The 22,114-nt window shown below is 29.9% G+C and overlaps 2 protein-coding genes across 4 annotated transcripts; one reads left to right on the forward strand and one right to left on the reverse strand.

Moving 5' to 3' along the window:
• Positions 1–5,292: 5,292 nt before the first annotated feature.
• LOC113849212 (ethylene-responsive transcription factor 1A-like) lies at positions 5,293–18,759 on the forward strand. Its single transcript, XM_027478948.1, has 2 exons — positions 5,293–6,374; positions 18,748–18,759. The coding sequence occupies exon 1, from the start codon at positions 5,409–5,411 to the stop codon at positions 6,189–6,191; it is 783 nt and encodes a 260-aa protein (XP_027334749.1). The 5' UTR covers positions 5,293–5,408; the 3' UTR covers positions 6,192–6,374; positions 18,748–18,759.
• On the reverse strand, positions 15,648–21,729 carry LOC113849213 (ubiquitin carboxyl-terminal hydrolase 3-like). Of its 3 annotated transcripts, none has more exons than XM_027478951.1 (9): positions 21,600–21,729; positions 21,305–21,436; positions 21,178–21,220; positions 20,842–20,947; positions 20,690–20,748; positions 20,489–20,563; positions 18,472–18,520; positions 17,935–18,011; positions 15,648–15,975 (listed from the first exon to the last, which is right to left on the reverse strand). In XM_027478951.1, the coding sequence occupies exons 2-9, from the start codon at positions 21,373–21,375 to the stop codon at positions 15,877–15,879; spliced, it is 579 nt and encodes a 192-aa protein (XP_027334752.1). In that variant the 5' UTR covers positions 21,376–21,436; positions 21,600–21,729; the 3' UTR covers positions 15,648–15,876. The 3 variants fall into 3 exon arrangements, with proteins under 3 accessions (XP_027334752.1, XP_027334750.1, XP_027334751.1); XM_027478949.1 differs by having other exon boundaries at positions 21,178–21,216; positions 21,600–21,723; XM_027478950.1 differs by lacking the exon at positions 21,178–21,220 and having other exon boundaries at positions 21,600–21,723.
• Between the last annotated feature and the right edge of the window lie 385 nt (positions 21,730–22,114).

Below are 22,114 nucleotides of genomic sequence, written 5' to 3' on the forward strand. Positions count from 1 at the left end.
TATATTATCACAAATTCTTCTCATTTTTTAATTAAACACTTATGTTCTTATATATATATATCCCGTATCTTTATTTATTTTCAAACAAGGAAAAATATTTTTTATTTCTTATATGAAGTTATCATTGTTCCGCTGTATTAAAAAATTATTTAGTTAAATACAGTATCATATATAATATAGGAAACTTATTGAGTATGAAAAAGTAATCTTAATTATTGATATTATACAATGGTAAAGTTAAAATAATGTATAATTAAATTATTGTATTTATAGCCGACTTTGCTAACTACCTGCTATGTAATATAATTTGAATATTTGTTATCATTTTCATTGATAGTCACTGGACATCTGTAGGCTTTGAGCCGCAAATTTTAGTGTTAGAATGGCATATCCCGCAGTCATCTCGGAGGAATCCATTATTATTATATATTTTTTTGGAAATCACATGTCTTAAAGACTACATGGAAAAAGGAATAAAAAAATATTTATAATTATTGAGCTTAAAAAAAGTAATTTTAAATTTTTAGTTAATTTTAATAAATTTATGTCGTGAATTAATCTTCATACAATAAAAAATATTAAATTAAATTGATTATCTTAATACATTTTGATTCCAACTTATATTTGACAAGCAAGTGGTAACCACGAGCTTAATTAGCAAGAATATCCTCATAATATGTTTTTCAGAGTTTGATCAATGCCTTTAGATTTACTACAGTGTTCAAAGAGCAAGTTTTAAAAGGTGTTTAATTTGACCATTAGCGAAACGGAACATTTTATTATGAACTGTGCTGATTAATTACTTTGAATCTGTTCTACCTTTGGAGAAAGCACATGTATTCGCTCAGATATTAAGCTTTCAAAAAAACAGTTCCAAAGGCCGACGACAACAGATAATATTATAAGATCGACAACTTGACGATAAGATATATTTTAATATTGAAAAGAATTTCAACTTGTTTGAATGAAAAATATTTTACGTAACTGTGCATAGATAGGGCCAAACACTTCGGTTAGAATATAGAATAATCAACAACTTGTTCTTAAATAACACTATGATAGGAGGATAAAAGATATTATATTCTTCATGATTCAACCAAAATAGGAATTGAGTTGCAAATATGATTCGCTCACTATTTGTGCACGTGAAGATTTCTTGCCATCTTTATCTCGATTATTTATTTTCCACATATTTCAAAGTTTCATGAGGTAAATCCATTGTGGGCCTCTCATGTTCAAACTAATATTGAAGATTTTAATTTCGAACCAGACTGTATTATGTGGTAGTAGAGAAAAGGGTGAGAAGACTCAAAGATTGCGGTGCGCACGGGTTGGTAGCTGGCACGTAGTGACTAAATACATGTTTGCAAATAATGTCAATTGAGAATTTTTCAAGTCAAAGTCATATGTCCTACTTTGTTACGGTCATCGGTCAGCTTCAAAGCCTCTGGTTACGCTTATGCCATGTTACGTGGGTTTGTCTCCCCCATCACCTGTCCCATTAAATCATTTTTCTCAATGCCCAAAAATATTTAGCATCCCTCTTATTTTATATTTTCATCTGTATTTGCAATCATTAATATAGGGATGATTTGTTTGCATAATATTCATTATTCCCCTTCTCATTAATAACCATAATTTAATAACATGCTACTGGTAAATGTGCTCCTGCAAACATTGTTAATGCTGTCCAATTAACGTTATGAATGATTAGCTTTTAAAACACATTCATAAAGACACAAACTATGTATAAATTCGAGGGCAACTCAGGACATGACGAAATGATCTATAGTGAAAAACAAAAAAACATAGTTGGTATGTTTTTTTCTTCTAGATTATTGATATCTTGACACTATATTGGACATCTAACTATTTTAATTTAGTTTTAATCATCATGAAGAATAAAGTTCCCCTTTAAATTTTAAAGCTAGCAGCTGTTGAATTTTTAAATAGGATGAAACTTATTTGTTATTTTATAAGTATTATTTATATTGTTATTTTTATTATGATTAGATAAAGCTAATCAGCATTCCCTTCCTTTTTCGCATAATTAGTTTTCATAACATAATATTGTTAGTTTTGTTTAACTATCACCGTCATGACTTTTTTAAGGTGAAAGCAATTCACGTATTAATCCTAAAGTTATAAATATCTACTACTTTGATTTTTTACGTAACAAAATCATACTTTATAAAATATCATATACATCAATTGTTATTGTGCAATGGAAAATGTAATAAAAATATTAATTAGATAAAGCTAATTAACATTCCCTTCCTTTTTTGCATATTTAGTTTTCATAACATAATATTGTTAGTTTTACATATGATGATGGTTTAACTATCACCGTCATGACTTTTTTAAGGTGAAAGTAATTCACGTATTAATCCTAAAGTTATAAATATCTACTACTTTGATTTTTTACCTAACAAAATCAAACTTTATAAAATATCATATACATCAATTCTTATTGTGCAATGGAAAATGTAATAAAAATATTAAATTAAAGTATATGGTATTTTATAAAATTAAGAACCAAAATAAGAGTTTTGGAAAATTAAAGATCCAAGTGATAGCTACGTTTACAATTTTAAATTAATTGCTCAAAGATTTCATCAAACTCCTACTCTTCTCCTCTCAACGAATATATTTTCATTTATAGTGTGATAAATGAACAATACTCTAAGAAAAGTTAAAAATTTAAAGGGAGCACTTATGTAAAATTTGTTGTATAATGCCAAGTAATTAATAAATATCTCTTTTCAAAGTCACACATTACTTGGTTCATATCTCTTTTGTTGGGAATAGAGAATGAGATCCCAACCTCGCCCCCATTGAGGATTGGTCATTTGTTAGTTTTATGAAATCTTTCCAAATTAAAGTTCTTCAATGCTACAATTTAGTGTTGGATGTCGACAGTAAAAATATAGTCAATGACAACTCTGGCAAGTTGAGCATGAAAATAGAAGAAAGAGACCCAAATTCCTAAACTACTTGTCGCAACCCCACAACTATGACCATACTTCTAATCGCAAAAGACATTTTTTTATAAAAAAATAATATTTGTTTTATATTTATGTTGAAGAGATTGTGAGAAAAAAAAAATATTGAACTCTCCAACTATTTTAGAGATTCATTTGAAGGGTATTTTTTTAATTGGGTTGCCAATCGGTTGATGTTGGAAACAGAATGATTATATGTATTCTAAAATATCTCCTTGCCGATTATCTATAATTAATTAAGGAAAACATAAACCAAACCCTGCATTTGATCAAATAGGTTTTCCCTGATCAAAGTCAAGTAATATATTTTTACACTTTTTTTCACCATACGTATATATATCACGTTGTAGCCACCCTTTTCTCTGCCATTTTGCCAAAAAATAAAGAAGCAGGGAAGTAGGGGTCGTTTTCTTACAAACTTTATGCCAATTAGAAATTAGGATCAATGCTTTCATGACTAAATTTACTAAGTTTCATAAAATCTTTGAGAATAGTCCGTTCAATATAGAGGGTGGTCGTATGTAACACCAAAAAACTGTTAGCAATTAAATATGTTCTTATTAGTATAGTTTTGTATGATATAAATTATTTAATCTGTCAATGTAAATATTTTAAGCTTATGCTATGGGCATGATATATTTATTACATTATATATATATATATATATATATAATTCAAAATAAATAATATATTAAAAAAGTTCAAAATTTTACCATAGTGAACATGTAAATCATAAAAATGGTAAAATAATCATCATTAAACTTGTTAATATATTATTTTTAGAAAATATTTTCACTTAATTATGTATAAGTCTAATTGTAATATCCATCCTTGTATTTTAAATTAATTATCATAATAGTTCTTTTAATTTTAATTAATCATATAATTTTTATAGTTTATCAATTAATTAAACTATTTTAAAAAAATTATTTAATAGTTATTTTAAATATATCAAGTATGTGATATACGATTGATGTATAGAATTTTGTAAAATAAAGTATAGGAAATGTTTGTTTAATTATTTAAGTCTCAAGCAAAGAATTAGCAGATAAAACTTAAATAATTGAGTTAAATGTATTTTTGGACTAGTTGTTTGGCCATCCACCAGTAACTAAACCCGATTCTAATGAATGTGGAACTTAGCAAGAGAGTAGCTGTTTTTAATGAGCAACACCTAATTTAGAGATAAAATAATGGTCAATTAGGCCAGTGATTGATGATGTTTCGGTAATGTTAATCCAAAACTAAAATGATGAAATGTAAAAGGGAAAAGGTTTTGTTGAATTGTGATTCGCAGATACTGGTGTCTGGGAAGACATTAAAAAGCATAAAGCACAGTTACTGTTCGATGCAAATTGAGAGTAGTGGGGTCCTCTCGTAAGTTGTTGGGTGTGTTATTGAATTTGGAAGAGACTTATCCACAATGCAGACCTCGCAATTGTGTCCACAACCGGTGTACCCGTACTGTTTCATTCGTGTCATGCTCCGAATCGTCACCCTTCCTCGCCATCGTTTTTCACCAATATCTTTTTATATATATAAATATATTTTTACTTACATTCCTCACATGCTGCTGCATAATCATCTTACCCATCCATCAATTTAAATAAACAACTAAACTTTTGTGTTATTCTTATCATGCATGAATTAATTTTTTCTTTCAATTTCCTTTATCCAAAATTACACTATATTTATTTCATAATTATCATAATTTTTTCATACATGCTAAATTAAAAAAGAAAAAAGAAAAAAGAAAAAGAGGAGGCTATATGTAGAGTATCCATTGACTAATTATTTTAATAGGACAGAATTTTCAGAACCTCATAATATTCCTAGCGGATCCATAAAAATGCAAAAGAAAGAGCTGAAAAGAAATGAAAATAGAGATAAAACGGTATAAGCAAAGATCCGGGGCGATTATTCAGCGAAAGACAAGGGAGGGAGCAAGTTGTCTGCAATGGTAAGACAAATGACGTCACAAATGTGCAATTTTCATCAGCGAAAATGGACAGAAACTCATAAACAAAGAAAAGAAAAGGGACACAAAATAAGCACGTGACAAAAATCCCCTTCCACACCCTTGCCGTTTACACTTTACACATGCGAAACTTCACCGAAGCTAACTCGACGACCCCAACACGATGCAAAAAAGCAATATAAAATAAGTCTCACCATCCACAAATAAATTAAAATAACAAAACACAGAATTCAAGAGATAAATCCAACCCCAAGTGCATGAACCTAAAGCCCCTATAAATTCCCACTTCCATTTAACCCTTTGAGTTCGAATATTCAATTCAATACCTTCTTTTAAAAAAAAAAACCACATCCCCACATCCCCACATCCCCTCGTTCCCATTCCAATTCACTCACTCTCTTTCGCAATACTAAAACCGCTAACCGGAGATGTACGGGCAAAGTACCTACGAATCAGATTTGGCCCTTTTGGATTCTATTCGCCGCCACTTGCTGGGCGAGTCCGAATCCATATTCGGAGCCCCGACGAGTGTTTCCGGTAACGCCCGTGTCTACTCTCGGAGCTCCAGTTTCAGCAGCTTGTACTCGTGTTTGAGTGATAATTGGGGCGAACTTCCGCTAAAAGAGGACGATTCCGAAGACATGGTGCTCTACGGCGTGCTCCGTGACGCCGTTAACGTTGGCTGGGTCCCATCTCTCGATGCCCGGTCACCCGAAAGCATTTCGTCGGATTTTCCTGCCGAGATTGCGGTTAAATCCGAGCCTGATGTGATGCCGCCGGCGAACAGTCCCCCAGCGGTTGTGCCCGTGATTTTGCCGGAGAAGAAGGTTTCTCCAGCGAAGGGGAAGCACTACCGCGGCGTGCGGCAACGGCCGTGGGGGAAGTTCGCGGCGGAAATTCGGGACCCGGCGAAGAACGGTGCTAGGGTTTGGCTTGGAACGTTTGAGACCGCTGAGGATGCTGCGTTGGCTTACGATCGTGCCGCGTACCGGATGCGAGGGTCGAGGGCGTTGCTGAATTTTCCGCTTCGGGTTAACTCCGGCGAACCCGACCCGGTTAGGGTTACGTCGAAACGGTCTTCGCCGGAGCGTTCGTCTTCGTCGGAGAGTGGGTCGTCGGCGAAGAGGAAGAAAGTGGGGGTGACGGGTCAGGGGCAAGTGGGAAGTCAAGTGGCGGAGTGTACACGTGGCGAACAGTTATTGGTTAGTTGATGCATAGTGCAAAGACAAGAGCCAATGTGGTTCTGTACTTGAGAAATTTTAGGGGAACCAATACTGTTGTGTTTATTAAATACACTTTGTAATTATCTGAGAGATGCGTGTGTGGCACTTACCTACCATCCAAGCCAATTTTGGAAGCAAGAATAAAAGTGGAAGATGAAAGAGAAAATTTTAGTAGAGATGATGGTGACCCCTCCAGAAGAAAAAATGGGGGTGAGAGTGGAAAATAACAAACAAATGATGAAATTTAGAAGATAACGAGGGAAGGTGAGGTTGTGTATTTTAGCATTGTGAATACCAAATTTGTTATTTGTTTGTTCAACATTAATAATGTGTTAATTCTGATAAATCAGACAAGACCTTAACTTTGATTAATCTATGATTGATTGTTGGCAATTGTCATTCTGTAAAGTATGAATCGCTAATTGGAAATCAAACACATCAAAATAAAAATATTGACACCAGTGATTAAATATACTAAAGCACAAGACAAACGCACTGAATGTGAGAATGGGTTGTAGCTATAACTAGCATGTTAAAAACTAATGCTCACTACTTGTGAAAGTATATAAATTTTATTAACTTTAATTTTTAGATATAAACTTAAATATTTTATTATATAAAATTGTAAAAGTGATAAATACTTTTTAATAAAAAATCATTATTATTAGTTACTTAAATTTATTTTTAAAAATTAATATTAATATTTTTTAAGGCATACATATGTTTTCATCATATCTTTTAACACAGCTAGTGCACCACAAGTTGATTTAAGGCAACTCACTAAACAAATTGTTTGCTTAACTTCATAATCGTTCATTATATGTTTTCGAGAAGACATGGGGGGCAATTCGGCATATGCAGCCTTGCATTCACACGTTGAAGAGCAAATAATGTCATGGGCCTTTTTCTCTATGCAAGAAAAATTGAGTCCCTAGTTATATTAATTTTAAATTATTTATTATGACACTATTTTTACGTTATTATTAGACGTTTAGGTATCACGTTATTCATCTAGTGGAGAACCCCGGAATAACAAAACAAAACATAGTAGTAAACATTATTTTTTAAAGTTAAGATTCTTATAATAATTCAGATTATTCAGTTACAATACAATAAATTATTTAAATATTTTCAAAACACGTGTGACCATATAGTTCACATTTTTCTTAATAATTTATCGTTTATTTCTGCATTATGAATAAAACAAATAAATAACGTTTTTGTTTCGTCTTTTAATGGAAACATGGTGTCCCACACCACTGTCATGGCCATCATGGTTGCGATAAATGTTTTGATTTTAAAAAACGATAAACACTTATCAATTGGTTGATAAGACCGTTTCGAAAAAAAAAAACCAATAAGTATCTCGCGCATTGGAAGATATTTTTAAATTTTAAATAAATACAAATTAAAATAATATTATAAAATATTGTAAAAAGTTACTTACAAAATTGTCATTTACTTACAAATAAAAATGATCAAATATTAAAATAGTATTTATTAATATAGTTTTTGTTTTAAAAAATGTTAGTATAAACTTTAAAAAATTATACTAACATATATTATGTATTACACTAACACTGGATATATTAATAGCATATATTAATATTTTCACAAATAAAATCATTTGTTAGTATTGTATATTATATTGATAATATAAATTTTTAAAGTTTATCCTGACAAATTATTTTTTATTAAACAAAAACTATACTAATAAAATTTATTTCAATATTTAACAAGTTTGTTTGTTGATAAATAATACTTTTTTAGTGATTATGCATAAATTAAATATGTAAAAGCTAAGTAGTTTAAATTTAGGATAAAAATAATAGATTTTAAAAAACAATTTAAAAATACTAGTTTCGATTTTATTTTTTTTTGTTTAATCATAGGCACAATAATGTTCAAGTTGAAAACATCTATAATATGATGAAATTATTTTTTCCATCATTTTTTTCATATATAAAATTTAAATTCAAAATTTTATTTAGGGAGAATCAAATATCTACTACTTAAATCAATTCCTGTTAATTAGTGAGTATGTTAAGATTTAAGGGAAAATATTTTAATATAGTCGATGAAAAAATAATTAAAGCTTGTGATCAATTCAAGGAAATATTAATTTATAAAATAAAAATAATTAATAATCTGTGAATGATGAGATATGATAAATGTTATTTTCCTTATAGAAAACGATAAACACTTGTATTGACTGATTAAATGATTTTGAATAAAAATTACCGAATTTATAAGATAGATTTTCTTGTTCATATGTGGTAATTGTCTGGTCAGAATGAAGAAAAAGAAGATGAGAGTAATTAAGCAAACAAGTGAACATATGTGAAATAAACCTTTAATTAATATGATTAAATTACTGAGTAAAATTGTTGTGGTTTGAGATAAAAATGTTAGGTGCGCTTTATTTGGCTTTGGAAAGAAGTCCAAGCAGTGTTCTGGCTTATTCTCTCATATAATTTAACAAATTCAATTCAATCAAGTATATGCAGGAAAAAATAGAAGACGAGTTAAATTTGGACTCAATGTAGTAGTATCTTTTATATTAATACAATTGAATATAATGTGTTTACACTAATAATAACCCATATACGTGTAATTAAAATGAATACAAAATAATATTAAATGTTAATCATTGAAATTAATGTAACTATTAAATTTATTGAATGGATGCATTTATTATTACCAAATGATAGTTAAATATTAAAAAACTAACTTCTGAAATATATAGTGAAATGTATATAAAAATTAATCATCATCAATTATCACTAAAAAACTACTTTATAAAACGTTGTTTAAAATGAACAAACCAAATGCATAATAAGATAATTCAGAAAAAGAATTGGTAAATGAGTATACTAATTTATCACTTGATTATTATGTTTAATTGTTATTCTAAATAAACTATAATGAGTTAATTTTAATTTAAATATATATTATAAATATTCTTCTTTTTTATATTATATATTATTCATAAGATATACTTTAATATAATAAGAAAATAATGATATAATTTCTTATTAATATAATTTTAAGATTATTTTAATAAAATTATATGTTAAATTCTAATACATTCTTATTTTATGTATAGTGAGACAACGTCTGTGAATGAAATAAATTCTTTGATACATAAATTTAGCTATAACTTGATGGTGCAAAAATATTAACAATTAAGAAGGATAAGTTATTTCAATATGAATATGAAGAGAAGAGGCCATACTCATTCTTTTATAAATTTCATTGACTATATTAATAACTAGAGTATTGGCATAATTAAAAGATCATTAAAATAATACAAAATTTTAAATAAATTTCGTAAAAGAACTAGTAATTTATGTCATGAATAATTAATTATATGATATATTTCAATAATTATATGTGTATATATAACCATATTATTAATAAAAAAAATACATATGATATTATAAATATTGTTTATTATAATTCATTTATAAAAAAAATCCTTAATTAACTAACATGTACTATGTGTTTAGTAACGAGTGAAATTAGAGTCACGCTTCTTCAACTGTATATTAATGCGTTGAAAGAGGATTTGAAAATCTCAAGAAGATAGTTAATAATTTTAATGAATATTTTTATCTTATTTTAATATTTTCAATACAATCTATCAAAGTATTACTAAATTTATTTAATAAATTTCGTAATTTAATTAATATTATAAATTATAAAAACTATTTAATTAAATATTTTACCTAAACAAACATCACATTACATTGTTAAGCCTAATATTTCCTCGTTTGAGAAGCTAAACAGCGTTCAAATTAGTTTGTTTATTTTAAATTTAACCCACTGCAAATGCAATTTTCACTTTCCAGAAAACGTTACATTGAAGTAAAGCAACTCTTCCTTTCTTTCAATTGGCGTCATAGAAACAAATAATTGAGGGTGTTGGAAGTTCAAGGCAAACAAGTGTTCTTAGGTCTCGCCAACGTTAGCACATTTATTTAGGCATAAATGAAAGAGTAAGAAATTAGCAAAGATAAATAAATATATTCAATCACAAATTCTATTTTTTATTATTAATTTATTAGGACACTGATAAGCGACTTTTCCGATTGAACAGTTTTAGAAGGATAAGTTACATTTTATGAGAATTCTCCAATGGTGATGAGGTTAACCTCAACCGCCAAAAAAAACATCGCACGTGGGTTCTTACGACAACAGTATGTAAGGCCTTGCAGGTTTGTCGCAGCTTATCCTCAACCTTTGACTTTCAAACTTTGACCTGACTTTTCTTTCCCCTATGAATTTTCAACGATTCTTGATCGCAAATGAACATTTATTTTTCTTTACTTAAAAGCAATAAGAGAGAAAGGTAGAAAAAACGATATTCTTTTGAGCTTTTTCAATATTTTGAACGCAGTATATAAACATGTACACACACACAGAGAGAGTCCCCCAAGAGAGTAGCTTTGAAGTATTAAGAAATTGATATAAACGCCTCCTCAGGCACGAAATTGGTGAAATCAATCACTTTCAAATTAGACTAATTTGGACTCATATTCGGGTCCAATTAAGCCTAAAGCAGCAAATTTGGAATTGGATCTATCCGACCCGGACATGTGACAATTTGGATATAACAGTTTAGACTCAGACTCAGCCAATATTTGGGGAATCAAGCACCCAAGCAACTACTTCTCATTGTTAGGAGAATTTATTATATGATCTAACGTGATTACGAGTATTGTTTCAGTCAATCACCAAATAATATACAACTGTTTTTAATATTTTTTATAAATTAAAAAGTTATATAATGTGTTGTTTGGTGGTTAGTCAAGATTACAAACATACAATAATCTTAGACTATAAAATAGTTTCTTCCTTACCACAGTGTTTATGGCATATTGTATAAAGAAGACGTCCATCAATTGTCAAGTATTTCTTGGTTGACTCGTGCAACGCATAAACTATACTAATTTCTTCCTCAAAGTTAACTTTTAGACGTGTTGTATGTATTTTATAATTTAATGTTATGTTAACGTATCGCTGAATTTAATATAAAACAAATAGACGACTGTTGTAAATGCATTTTGATGATGATACGATGTTATGTTATGTTTACTAGGTTCCAAATTTTGCAAAAAGTCTTATATTAAAAACTAAGAAAAATCTCAACCAAGATTTTATAAAAAAAAAATGATGGGAGCATATTAAATATTATTTATTTATTTATTAGATATTGTAACTAACTTAAATCGTTCCCCTATCAATAATATTACTGATTTAATTAGTTTCATATTCATAACATTACTATTTAGTTCGTTACTCAATAAACTTAATACTAAATTTTTTATTTAGTCATAAAAATTACAGCAAAATACATTTTTTAAGTTCCTTTGAGAGATATTTAAATTATAGTTTCCCTGTAGATTATTTTGAAATATATGTACATCTACTAAAGGAATAGCATGTAATGCATTTTAATTTATTTTAATGCAAATAAGTCTTTTAGACATCTTATTCCCTCTCATTGCAATTCTTGAAATTTAATTTTAAATATATATTATCAAATTTTGAGTTTAGAAGATGAAATAAATATTTGATAAAAATTCAAATTCAATAGTAAAAGTGTTAAAAAGCACATTCCACACCCTAAAATACCAAACAAAATAATACAAGTTCAAAATTAATAGTTAATGATACTTGAAGTTGCAGAAAAAAATGTCAACAAGATGCACATTTATAGTTATTCACTGTTGTTATATATATTGAGGGGAGGATGGAAGACATTATTCTAATGTTGTTAATTAATTTATATTTAATTATTAAAATTATATTATTTTAAACTTTAAGTTTTCAATATGTACAAATACATTAATATGCTTTTTAAAAAGGAATATGTGGTTGTAAAAAATAAAAATAAAAAAGTTAACTGGATTAAGGATGTCCTAACAACTACTAACCGAAACCAAAGAGTAGAATAGTAAAGATGTCCCTATAGCTCTTTATCCTTGCCTAATTGGGCATATATTAAGATTTGAACAACATGTATGGCATATTATGGCGCATTAGTGATAAGGGCTAAAAATCACAACTATATATGGTAGTTTTGGGAGGAACTAGTGGGCAAAACCTCGTCATAGCTTTGATTTAGGGACAGTAACAATTCTGTTTAAGATATTTAGCAAAGGTTACAGGAACCTTCCTAAGACTACTAGGAATATATGAATATAGTATCTTAATGATAAATATGAAAAAGGGTTTTGTTGGAAGAGGTTGTATTGATTTTGATAATCTCTCCATCTCGAAAGGAAATGACTTATGATTGACATTTGAAAGATACTTTCAGTGTAAAAATCCAAAACGAAACTATATGAATATAGCAAGTGAGAACGACCTATATTCAAATGGATTCTATACAGTACTACTATGAACTTAACTCATACAAAACTATAGCCTTTTAACTCTAAGCTTTCTCCAAGTGCATTCAGTGTTTGCGCGAGCTGTTGCTACCTGAACAGTGTACATCACAGGAAAATTAGATATATAGATGGGTCTGATCCAAGTTGCAGATCTAAGAAACAGTTAAGTGAATTAGTCCATACAGATAATAGACCTGCATATAAATAATTGGGCCTTTAACTTTAAACTTGTGGTGTAGAGGCAACTGTGCAAAAAAAAAAAAACAATTAAAACATAATCACAGTTAAACCAAATTGAAAAAATAATTAAAATAATGTAAGCCGAATTCTAAATTGAAAATAGGTGAAAATTTTTCTAGCTTAATCTGTAGTCTTAAAGTTTGAGGTTTCCTAAATCCATCATAGGGATACCTGTGATTTAAAAAAAAAAAAAGATTGATTTTAAACCAAATGTTTAAAAAAGGTTTGAAATTTATTTTATTTTTACAAAATTAATTTTTAAAACCAATCTTAAACTAATTTCAAAATAAATTTTGCTAAAAAACAGTTTACAAAGCAATCAAATATGGTTTCTGCCAAAGAATTTATTTTATAATTTAATATTTGTCCAATAAAAAAAAATACATGTAGATTCGTATAAAAATTGTGTAATCACCTTTCGTACTATTTAGCAGTTCTCAAATCTAGTTCATATATTTGGTTTTAAGGATTTGGTCAAAAATCAAACCAACCACGTCCCAATACTAAGCGCATGTTTTTGTTACTTTAGGATATGACTATTGCGTTATCAATGAATTTTGTTACTGTGGAGAAGAACGGTTCGAAAAGAACAAATGAGTCGTAATATGTCCAATATTTGTAGTTACTATTAGAACAAAGACCCAAACAAAATAAATTTTCCCTTTGCTTGATAAACATCAACTCATATAAATTGCTAATCTGATACAATGCTCTATGGACCACTAATCAGGTGGGTCGCTCTCTTCTTTTTTATTTTTGTACACAATTTGATATTAGACAGTTGACTTTATCTAGACTTTTGGACCAGAAAGAAAACCCTTCATCAAAGTTCATGGGATTTCTGACCCAAAAAAAAAAAAAAGCAAAATAAAATTCATTGAAGATCTCAACATCAGAATGATGTCTAATATATTTTCATTGCATAATTTACAATCTTCTTATTTTTTATGTCTATATTAATTTTCTAAATTACTAAATAAAAAACATATACATTAAATATGTTTTATATTTTTAAGATAATAAATACATATACTGTTTTATTTAATACTTATTTTATAAAATATGTAAAAAATATTATTAGAAAGTTAAATTAGAAAATATAACAAAGCTCACTCTTGGTAAGAACTAAGAAACTTAAAATTAGAAGGGGAAAAAAGAAATGGAAAGGGATATTCCATAGGAATGTTGAATCTTCTAGTAAACAAATGACTCAACCAAGTAAGTGAGGCACTCGTGATGAATCTTTCATAAATTTTTATGTTGATAAATAAACTAAGTCTGATTTGTGAAATAAAGTTTTGGTTTGTACGGGGTTTATAAAAACAAGGGACACATAGTTGTTATGGAATTTTTTAAAGAATTTTGATATTCTCTTATTGTTGAATAATAAAATATGATCAAAATGTAAAATGAAAAGCAAATTTTTATTAAATATAATTAGTGAAACTTATAGCTAATTATACTGAGTTTTATTTGATAAAATGTGCCTTTTTTTTGTAACATGATTATATCTTGTTATTTAGCAAGAGAAGATTTTAAAAAATTGATAAATGGGGCACGAAGGCCTGAAAAAAAAATAATAAATGATATCAGCCGAGGAAGATCTAGGTCTTACATTATACTTCATATGAATCCATTGCAAGCTATATGGCCAGCTATTTTGCACTCTTTTGATTTCTCTAAAAACATGAGCAATGCTAATAAATCTACATTAAGTTTTCAACTATAGATTAATTTCTCTTATCAAAGGATAGCTATTAGTCCTGAATGAGTTGATAAGTTGAACAGTGACCTTAGACCCTAATTTAATTTTGATACAATTAATCTTCTTATTCTTCACAAATGAAGGTCTTATAAGTAACACTAGAAGATCTATTTTTACAAGCGAACACGATTTTATATAGATTACTCATGAAACTTGCCGTAGACTCTTCCTATTGTTTAGGTTAGATAGACAGTATATAATTGCATACTATATCTAATTTGTTATTCTAATATGCATTAATAGTAAAATAAAATAAAAATCTATCTTGCTTTTATGCTATCTTACTTTTATCCTATTCATCAAACAGCCCTTAAAATTGTCACAAAGAGAAAGTGTGGGTGCATTGGAAGAGTAGTACTCTTTGAGACTTCCTGTTTGGACATAGTAAAACCCATTTGGAATATTGGGTAATGAAAGAGTGCTGGTTGACTTATACGAGTATGATGTTAATGCCTCAAAATGCACTGAGTCATCGATGAACATTTCACCGCCAAAATGACTTTAGATTGGCCAAGTTCTTGAAGTGGGCTATGATAGCAATCTGGTGTATTCAAGACCATGACGAAATTGGTGGACCAAAAAAAAAGACCAACATCAAATTAGGCCTACATTTGACAAAAAAAAAACTGAAAATGAAGCCCACAAGACTATCATCTTCATCCTTCCCGTAACTTCTTCAATGAGCTAGTCCCAGTAGGGTTTAGAATCCAACTACCAGGAAAAGTCTAACCCTTTTTGAAATTTGCCCTTGACATTAAAAGAAAAAATATTATTATATACTTTAAAATACATATTAAAATAAATGTTATTCTATATTGAGAAACAGTAAAAATCAAGCATTTATAAAAATATAAAGAACTTGTAAAAATAATTTATAATTCTTGCAAATTCTTTTTAATTTATTTCAATAAACTTCTTAATATTATTTATTAAACTTTTTTTTACCTTATTATTATAAATTCTATAATTAATTTATACCATAAATTCTTATGAGCTAAAAAGGTATCAAACAAATACTTAATTAAACTATGTTTTGCGTTATGGTTTTGGGAGTTCAATTAGTCCATTCGTAATATTCATAAAATTTACTCGCACTGCATCAGTGCTTAGCGAACGATGCTCAGATTGATACATCCTTGAATGAAAATAATAATAATAATAAATCAGAGCATAAATACATGGAAAGTGAATAAAAAGCTGCATGGATGACTGGGGATTATACTACAAGTAACTTCAAGAATTGCTTCCACAAGACCCCAAATTGGCTGCCTTAATGTCCATCCCTGGAATTCTTTGATATTGCAATGACATTGAAGTTGTGGGAATCAGGATTTTTCTGGATCATGCTCTGGATGACTTTAGCTGCATCCTGTTGTAAATTTAGATATACAGTAGTAATTAAAAATAACAGAGTAATGAAAGATACATGTAAGAAGGATAGCAAACCAAGTAACTTCAGCGGTTGAAAATGCCACACACACATCACATATATACAACACTAAAATCCTATATTTATAATGGTGTATGCGGGTATAAATAGGTGGCAGTAACCAAGTCCACAAGCTAATAGTTAGGCACCTCTCCATGGTTGGTCATGGCACGAAACACTGGATTTTCTACTAAACAAATCGTTGACTACTTGTTGCACTATAACTTCAGTAGTTAGTCAGTCAATTGATGTAGATCTAATAGTAATTGCATTAGATCATGATTAGACCATGGCTCTGTTCGGGTAAGCTCGTGGATAAATCTTTATAAGAGAAGAAAAAATAGAAAAGTATGGTTTTTTTATAAGAAGAGTTTTATTGTTTTTTTATATTGTTTTTCTTCTCTTAGGACAACTTATCCATAAATACACCCAAATAGGGCTCAAGCATAGTCCATAGTGTTAAAACAATTTCTACCGTTTATCAATCCCAAATTCAATTTTCTTGTAGTAACAGTATGAGAGAATAATTCACCAATAATCATACCAATTATCTCTTTGATCATGGATTCTTCACCAAAGCTCTTGCATCTACACACCTCAACAAAATATGGTTGCAAAATGTAAGCATGAACACCTTTCAAAGGTTTTCCATTCCTTGATGACGAAAAATGTTCCAAATACATATTCTGGAGGAGCTGCCCTTACCGCAGCACCACCTCACAGCAGATTACCATCAAAACCACTAAATCTTTGTACCCATATCAGCTGCTCGCTAGGCTCAAGGAGAAATATGTCCTTGACTTGTTGAAGACTAGAAAGACTGGATGCAAGCCAGCGAATACTCATTTAGAGAGAAATTGGAAGCAAAAATCCAGCAAGGATGAAGGTCTAGTAAACTAGGGATAGCTCCAAAGGTTGTTTGGGAAATTGAAACATTTGATAGTTACAAGGCCTGATATTGCCTTTAGTGTAAGTATAATAAGTTAGTCTATGGGTCAATGCTCACTTTGACATCTCTAATCTCAAGGGAACTTCACAAAGGAATTCTATTAACGAAAAACAAGACAAGGGACTCTAGGTCAACTAAAGTTAGTAGGTCTGCATCTTGCTATTGCGTGTGGGGAAACCTTGTTACATGAAGAAGCAAAATACAATCAGTTGTTACAAGGAGAGCATGGAAGCTGAGTTCATGGCAATAGCACTGGCAAGTGTGAATTAACGTGGATTGAGAGACTCCACAAGACATTAAATTCTCTAGAGGTCCTAGGAAGCAACAACAAATCAGTAACAAGCATTTCACAACCCTGTCCAGCATGATCAAATGAAACATGTAAAAATTGATAGGAATTTTATCAAAGATAAAATTGTTTCAGGAGTTTTAAATATCTTCTATATTCCAACAGGACACCACGAGGCAGACATAATCACCAAAGCATGATGAAGACCCAGGTTTGAAATTCTTATTTGGCACAATGGAAATGATTAAATATCTATTCACATGGTTGAGGAGAGTGTGGAAAGAATCTTGGTCATGGGAGGTATCACTTAATGCTAGGAGCAGTAAAGGTTGTACCATAATCTCTATCCTGATTGCAAGCTACTGCAGGTTAGGAGTAATTTCCTTACTCTTTCAACGCAATAAGGAGAATGTCTTTCTAAAGCCTTTTGTTCACTAACATTACAAAAAGCACTATCTATCGATAAAATTTCTCCTAAAAGATGGATGCTTCAATCCAGTTTAAATGCCAAAGCTACTTTCCAATAGAATTGTGGCCTTCATTCATCATTTAAATTCAAAAGTGATAACAGTACTACTTGCAGTTGTTAACCAAATCAAATCTTTTTGCTAAATACAAGTCATTAAGGAACATTATACCCTTAACATTAAAAGATATTTACCCTCAACAAAGTACTTGGGGAGGATGGACCTTGAGGTATCGGTCCCAACTTTCTTCCATCAAGCTCATACAGTTCACCTGCATATTATGATTGCAGAGAATTTAATCAGATAAAATGTAGGCATGCAAATGGGAGAACAATAAATTGATCCAGACATGTAAAAGATACCAGATAGTTTAGTTATAGGCTTTATGCTGCTGGCTCTTACGATTTAGGGTGTCCTAAGGTACACAGCTTAATTTATTAAATAAACTCCAATTACATATAGTCTTCTACTATAAATTTGACCATGAAACTTAATGGAATAAACTGAAAAAGGACTTATTTTGATTAGTTAGACTAAGATGCTTATTGAAATAACTTAAAAAGAACTTACGCAAATCATAAACCATTTTTATAATTTCTCTATAATCTCTTCTAAATGATCTAGGTTGTTACTATTTTTTTGTTTTGTTACCATTGTATCTGGGTATATTATTTTTCTCTTTTTACAAATACGACACGAGAAAATACTAATCAGTTATATAAAGAAATTACCATCAACACAAGTAAAGCAGATGAAATGGGTGTCCACATTTTCTGATGCCTGCATTACAAATAGTTTAGGGAAAAAAAAAGTCAGACAAGAAAGGAAATTATTTGAAATAAGCAATTTTGTTTGTTGTCTCAGTGTAACAACATTTGATATGAAAACACTTTTGACAGTTACATCTCCTAAAATCTCAGTAATTTACATTTTTAGCTTGTTGAACCCACCTATCTATGTGTGTGTTTGTAATATATATATATATATATATAGAGAGAGAGAGAGAGAAAGAGAGAGGAAAGCTGATAATTTTTCAGTTCACATTATGAAAAATAACTTTCCACATATGTTAGATGATAGCGTTCCCACTTTTACCAGATTTGCTCTCCCTAAAATACTACTGCTTATATAAAACTCATTCAGCTGGTAACAGAGATCTTAGTTACTTCTGATATGGATGCTAAAAACATTTATGAACTATTCTACAAAAAATATATTCTTAAGTCTAAACTATGACCCCCTCCCAGATGCTTTTAACTTGTGAGAACTTTTCGTTGATCATATGCCGCATACAACTGCAAAATCTTTCAACAAATGTACTACTAGTGTTAAGCACTGTATACTCTGGCTACACAGAGTTGGGAAAGGAGATCAGGTATTTTCATTCATTTTGCGCCATCCACACACCAAAAAAAAAAAAAAAAACTTTATGGCAATATGATTTAAGTATTTGTTCATATATTCAAAATAAAAATTATTTTTTATCCTTGACATAGCATTGTGATTATATCCTTTTGACCTAGATAACTTTTCTCTTGCTTTTTCTTGTACAAAAGAAGAAATTCATTATAACAAAAATGAAATGCTACTCAGTTCCTGAGGTTCCCTCCTAATGGGGCTAGGGAGGGTAGATGTGCGTAGCCTGGCCTCCTAAGTGGAGAGACCATTTCTAGGATTTGAATTTGCAACTTCCAAATCATAAGGCAACAACCTTATTGTTGAGCCATCACAAATATCATTAAGATGAAGAGAAGAATGTTACAATGAAAAGTTTGGGGGATAAGGTATCCTCCATCATGAAAAATAAAACAAAGAAAAAAAGAGAACACCAAAGTTACAAAGCTACCCAATCCCTCTGTATATCTGTTCCGAAAACCCTGTTAAAAAGACCATGTTCTTCACACCTAATAGAAACCAACAGCCTAATTGTATCCCAATTAAGCTACTAAATCAATGAAACCTCCTTAAAATACAATGATTATGCTGTACCCTAACCAAATGCATCAATAGAAGCATAGATTACACATTGCCACAAAAATTTAGCATTTTAGCTTCTTTACTTACACCAAAATCACTAAAGCTAGTCACCAAACATTGGTCCAAGTACTGGGCCTGTAAGCAAGAGGCTACATACATTTTATGCTGAGTTGACCATACTACTACCAGCATAAGCAAATCATTTTGAAATTTCAGAATAGCAGCTACTTCTATTTTAAAAAGAAACTTCTTAGTCCCCTTTGGCTTGTAAGAGTATGTCCTCATGTTTAAGTCATACAAATTCAAGTAGGAAGCAGTATCTACTTATAATTTTCTATCTCAAATGAAGATAAATGGTTATTTGTATGGGATGTGACAAGTTTACAAAGAACCATCTTAGTACAAACTCAGTTACCCAACTTAAATTTGAACATCGGTTCAAATCTTTAGTCCAAAAGGCCACTTCTAAATTCCCAGGATAACTTATGATAAAAGAATCTAGAAATAAAAACTATGATATGAAACTCCCAGCTCAAGTATCAGTTTATCATTTCCAAGGATTATTAATGATAACAAGTCAACAAACAACTAATATTAAAAGCAATTTTTTCCAATATTATTGAATATATTTTAAAGATAAGAAGGCCAACGCCAAACTGAACCTTTCATCACTAGAACAATATCACTAATACATCACAACATAACGCCCTCCCTCCCCCCCTCCCTCAATTTCCTGTTGCTTTAAATTTAATCAATAAAGTTAAAAAGTACCGTTGTATCACCAGCAGTGGCTGCTACTGAATGAGCAACTTCCATCTCTCTGTCATTCTCAAGAAATACAGCCCGCTGCAAGATACAACATAGTTAGAAAATACCAAATGAACATTATATTTAACTGACCAATATTGTCAGTTGCTTGCATTTATGAAATATAAGAAAGAAAGAAAAGGAGGTTCATGTAGGAAGAAAAACCTGGAACGGATCCAAGTTTGCAGTAGATTTAAAGAACTTATCGAAGAATGACCCCTCAACTGGTAACCACAAAAGTAACACAAACTGAATAAGATTTAATGGTTAATGCAATAAAAAACATAACTGAATCTATGTGAATTTTAAAAACTTACTAAGCTTGACTTCAGAAGTTATGTTCCCAAGTGCATGAAGAAGCCCGATTGTACCACAAGCATTACCCACGGTTTGCTTCATATAATACACTCTACTGCTACATTCCTACGCCAGAACAAAAATAAATCAAGGCATGTAGCTAAACAATTAACTATACAATATATGCTACCTAAATTTCAAATCGATCAGATATTGTTGAATAAAGTAATCAACAAAGCTTGTAAACCAATCCAACAACACAATACAGTCAAACAGAATGCACAATTCTTTGAAACAAGGAAAACGAATCCTCAAAATTTGATGAAAAGATTAGATAATTAGATATATCCACAAACCTTTTTTTCACCGTCCTGTTGCAACCTCTCTTCTTCTGTCTGATTAGAGAAGTAACAGATAAATATGATATGACAGTAAAAATAAAAATAAAAAAGACCCCAAATGTTAGTGGGCGTGGAAACTAACCTTAGCGGTAATGGGATAAAGAAAAAGGACGGCAAGAACTGGCTTAGGAACCATTTCCAAAAGCTCTTCATCTAAGCCATAAACATCATAGCACTCAGCCTCATCCTCTGGAAGGCCAAGACCCCAAAGGAACTACGATTCACCGAAAACCAAATAAAAAAAATGTAAAATAAAAAATGAAAGAGAGAGAGATTGGTTTGCATAATTTGTTATATGAGTAACTATGTGTTCAATAATATACTATTCCAAATCTTTGAAAGATTTAGCTCCATGAAACATAAGGAAGAGAGAAAACCTGGTTCATGACGTCAGGGTTAGCTTCAAGAGGAAGCCACCTTTTCGCAGAAGGGCGTTCGTCTAAGGTGGCCATTTTTATTCCTTTCAAGTTTCTGCGGTTGTTTTTGTGCTCTATTTCTCTCTTCCAAGTTCTCAGTCAAAGTATATAACATAGCATACCACTGCAGAAGTGAAAGTGACGCAAATATGTAATTCAAAATTAAGAAAATTAATCTTGGTAATGTAACTGGCATACGTGTGTAAATTAATTAATTTTTTAATAAAAATAATCAAATATCATAAAATTTAAATGTAAATAATATTAAATTTTATATTTTTAATTAATAATAATAATAATATTATTATTATTATATAACAAATTTAGTAACATGAAACTGAGAAAAAAAATTATATACTAACTTAGTAGTTGTGTAATGTACAATTATTTTATTTTATAATAAAAATATAATTTAGTATTAAAAATAAATTTTATGAATATAAAATATTAAAATATATTATAAACATTGAAAAATA

Source organism: Abrus precatorius, unplaced genomic scaffold, assembly GCF_003935025.1.
Source record: "Abrus precatorius isolate BTA unplaced genomic scaffold, Abrus_2018 Scaffold9, whole genome shotgun sequence".
NCBI lineage: Eukaryota > Viridiplantae > Streptophyta > Magnoliopsida > Fabales > Fabaceae > Abrus > Abrus precatorius.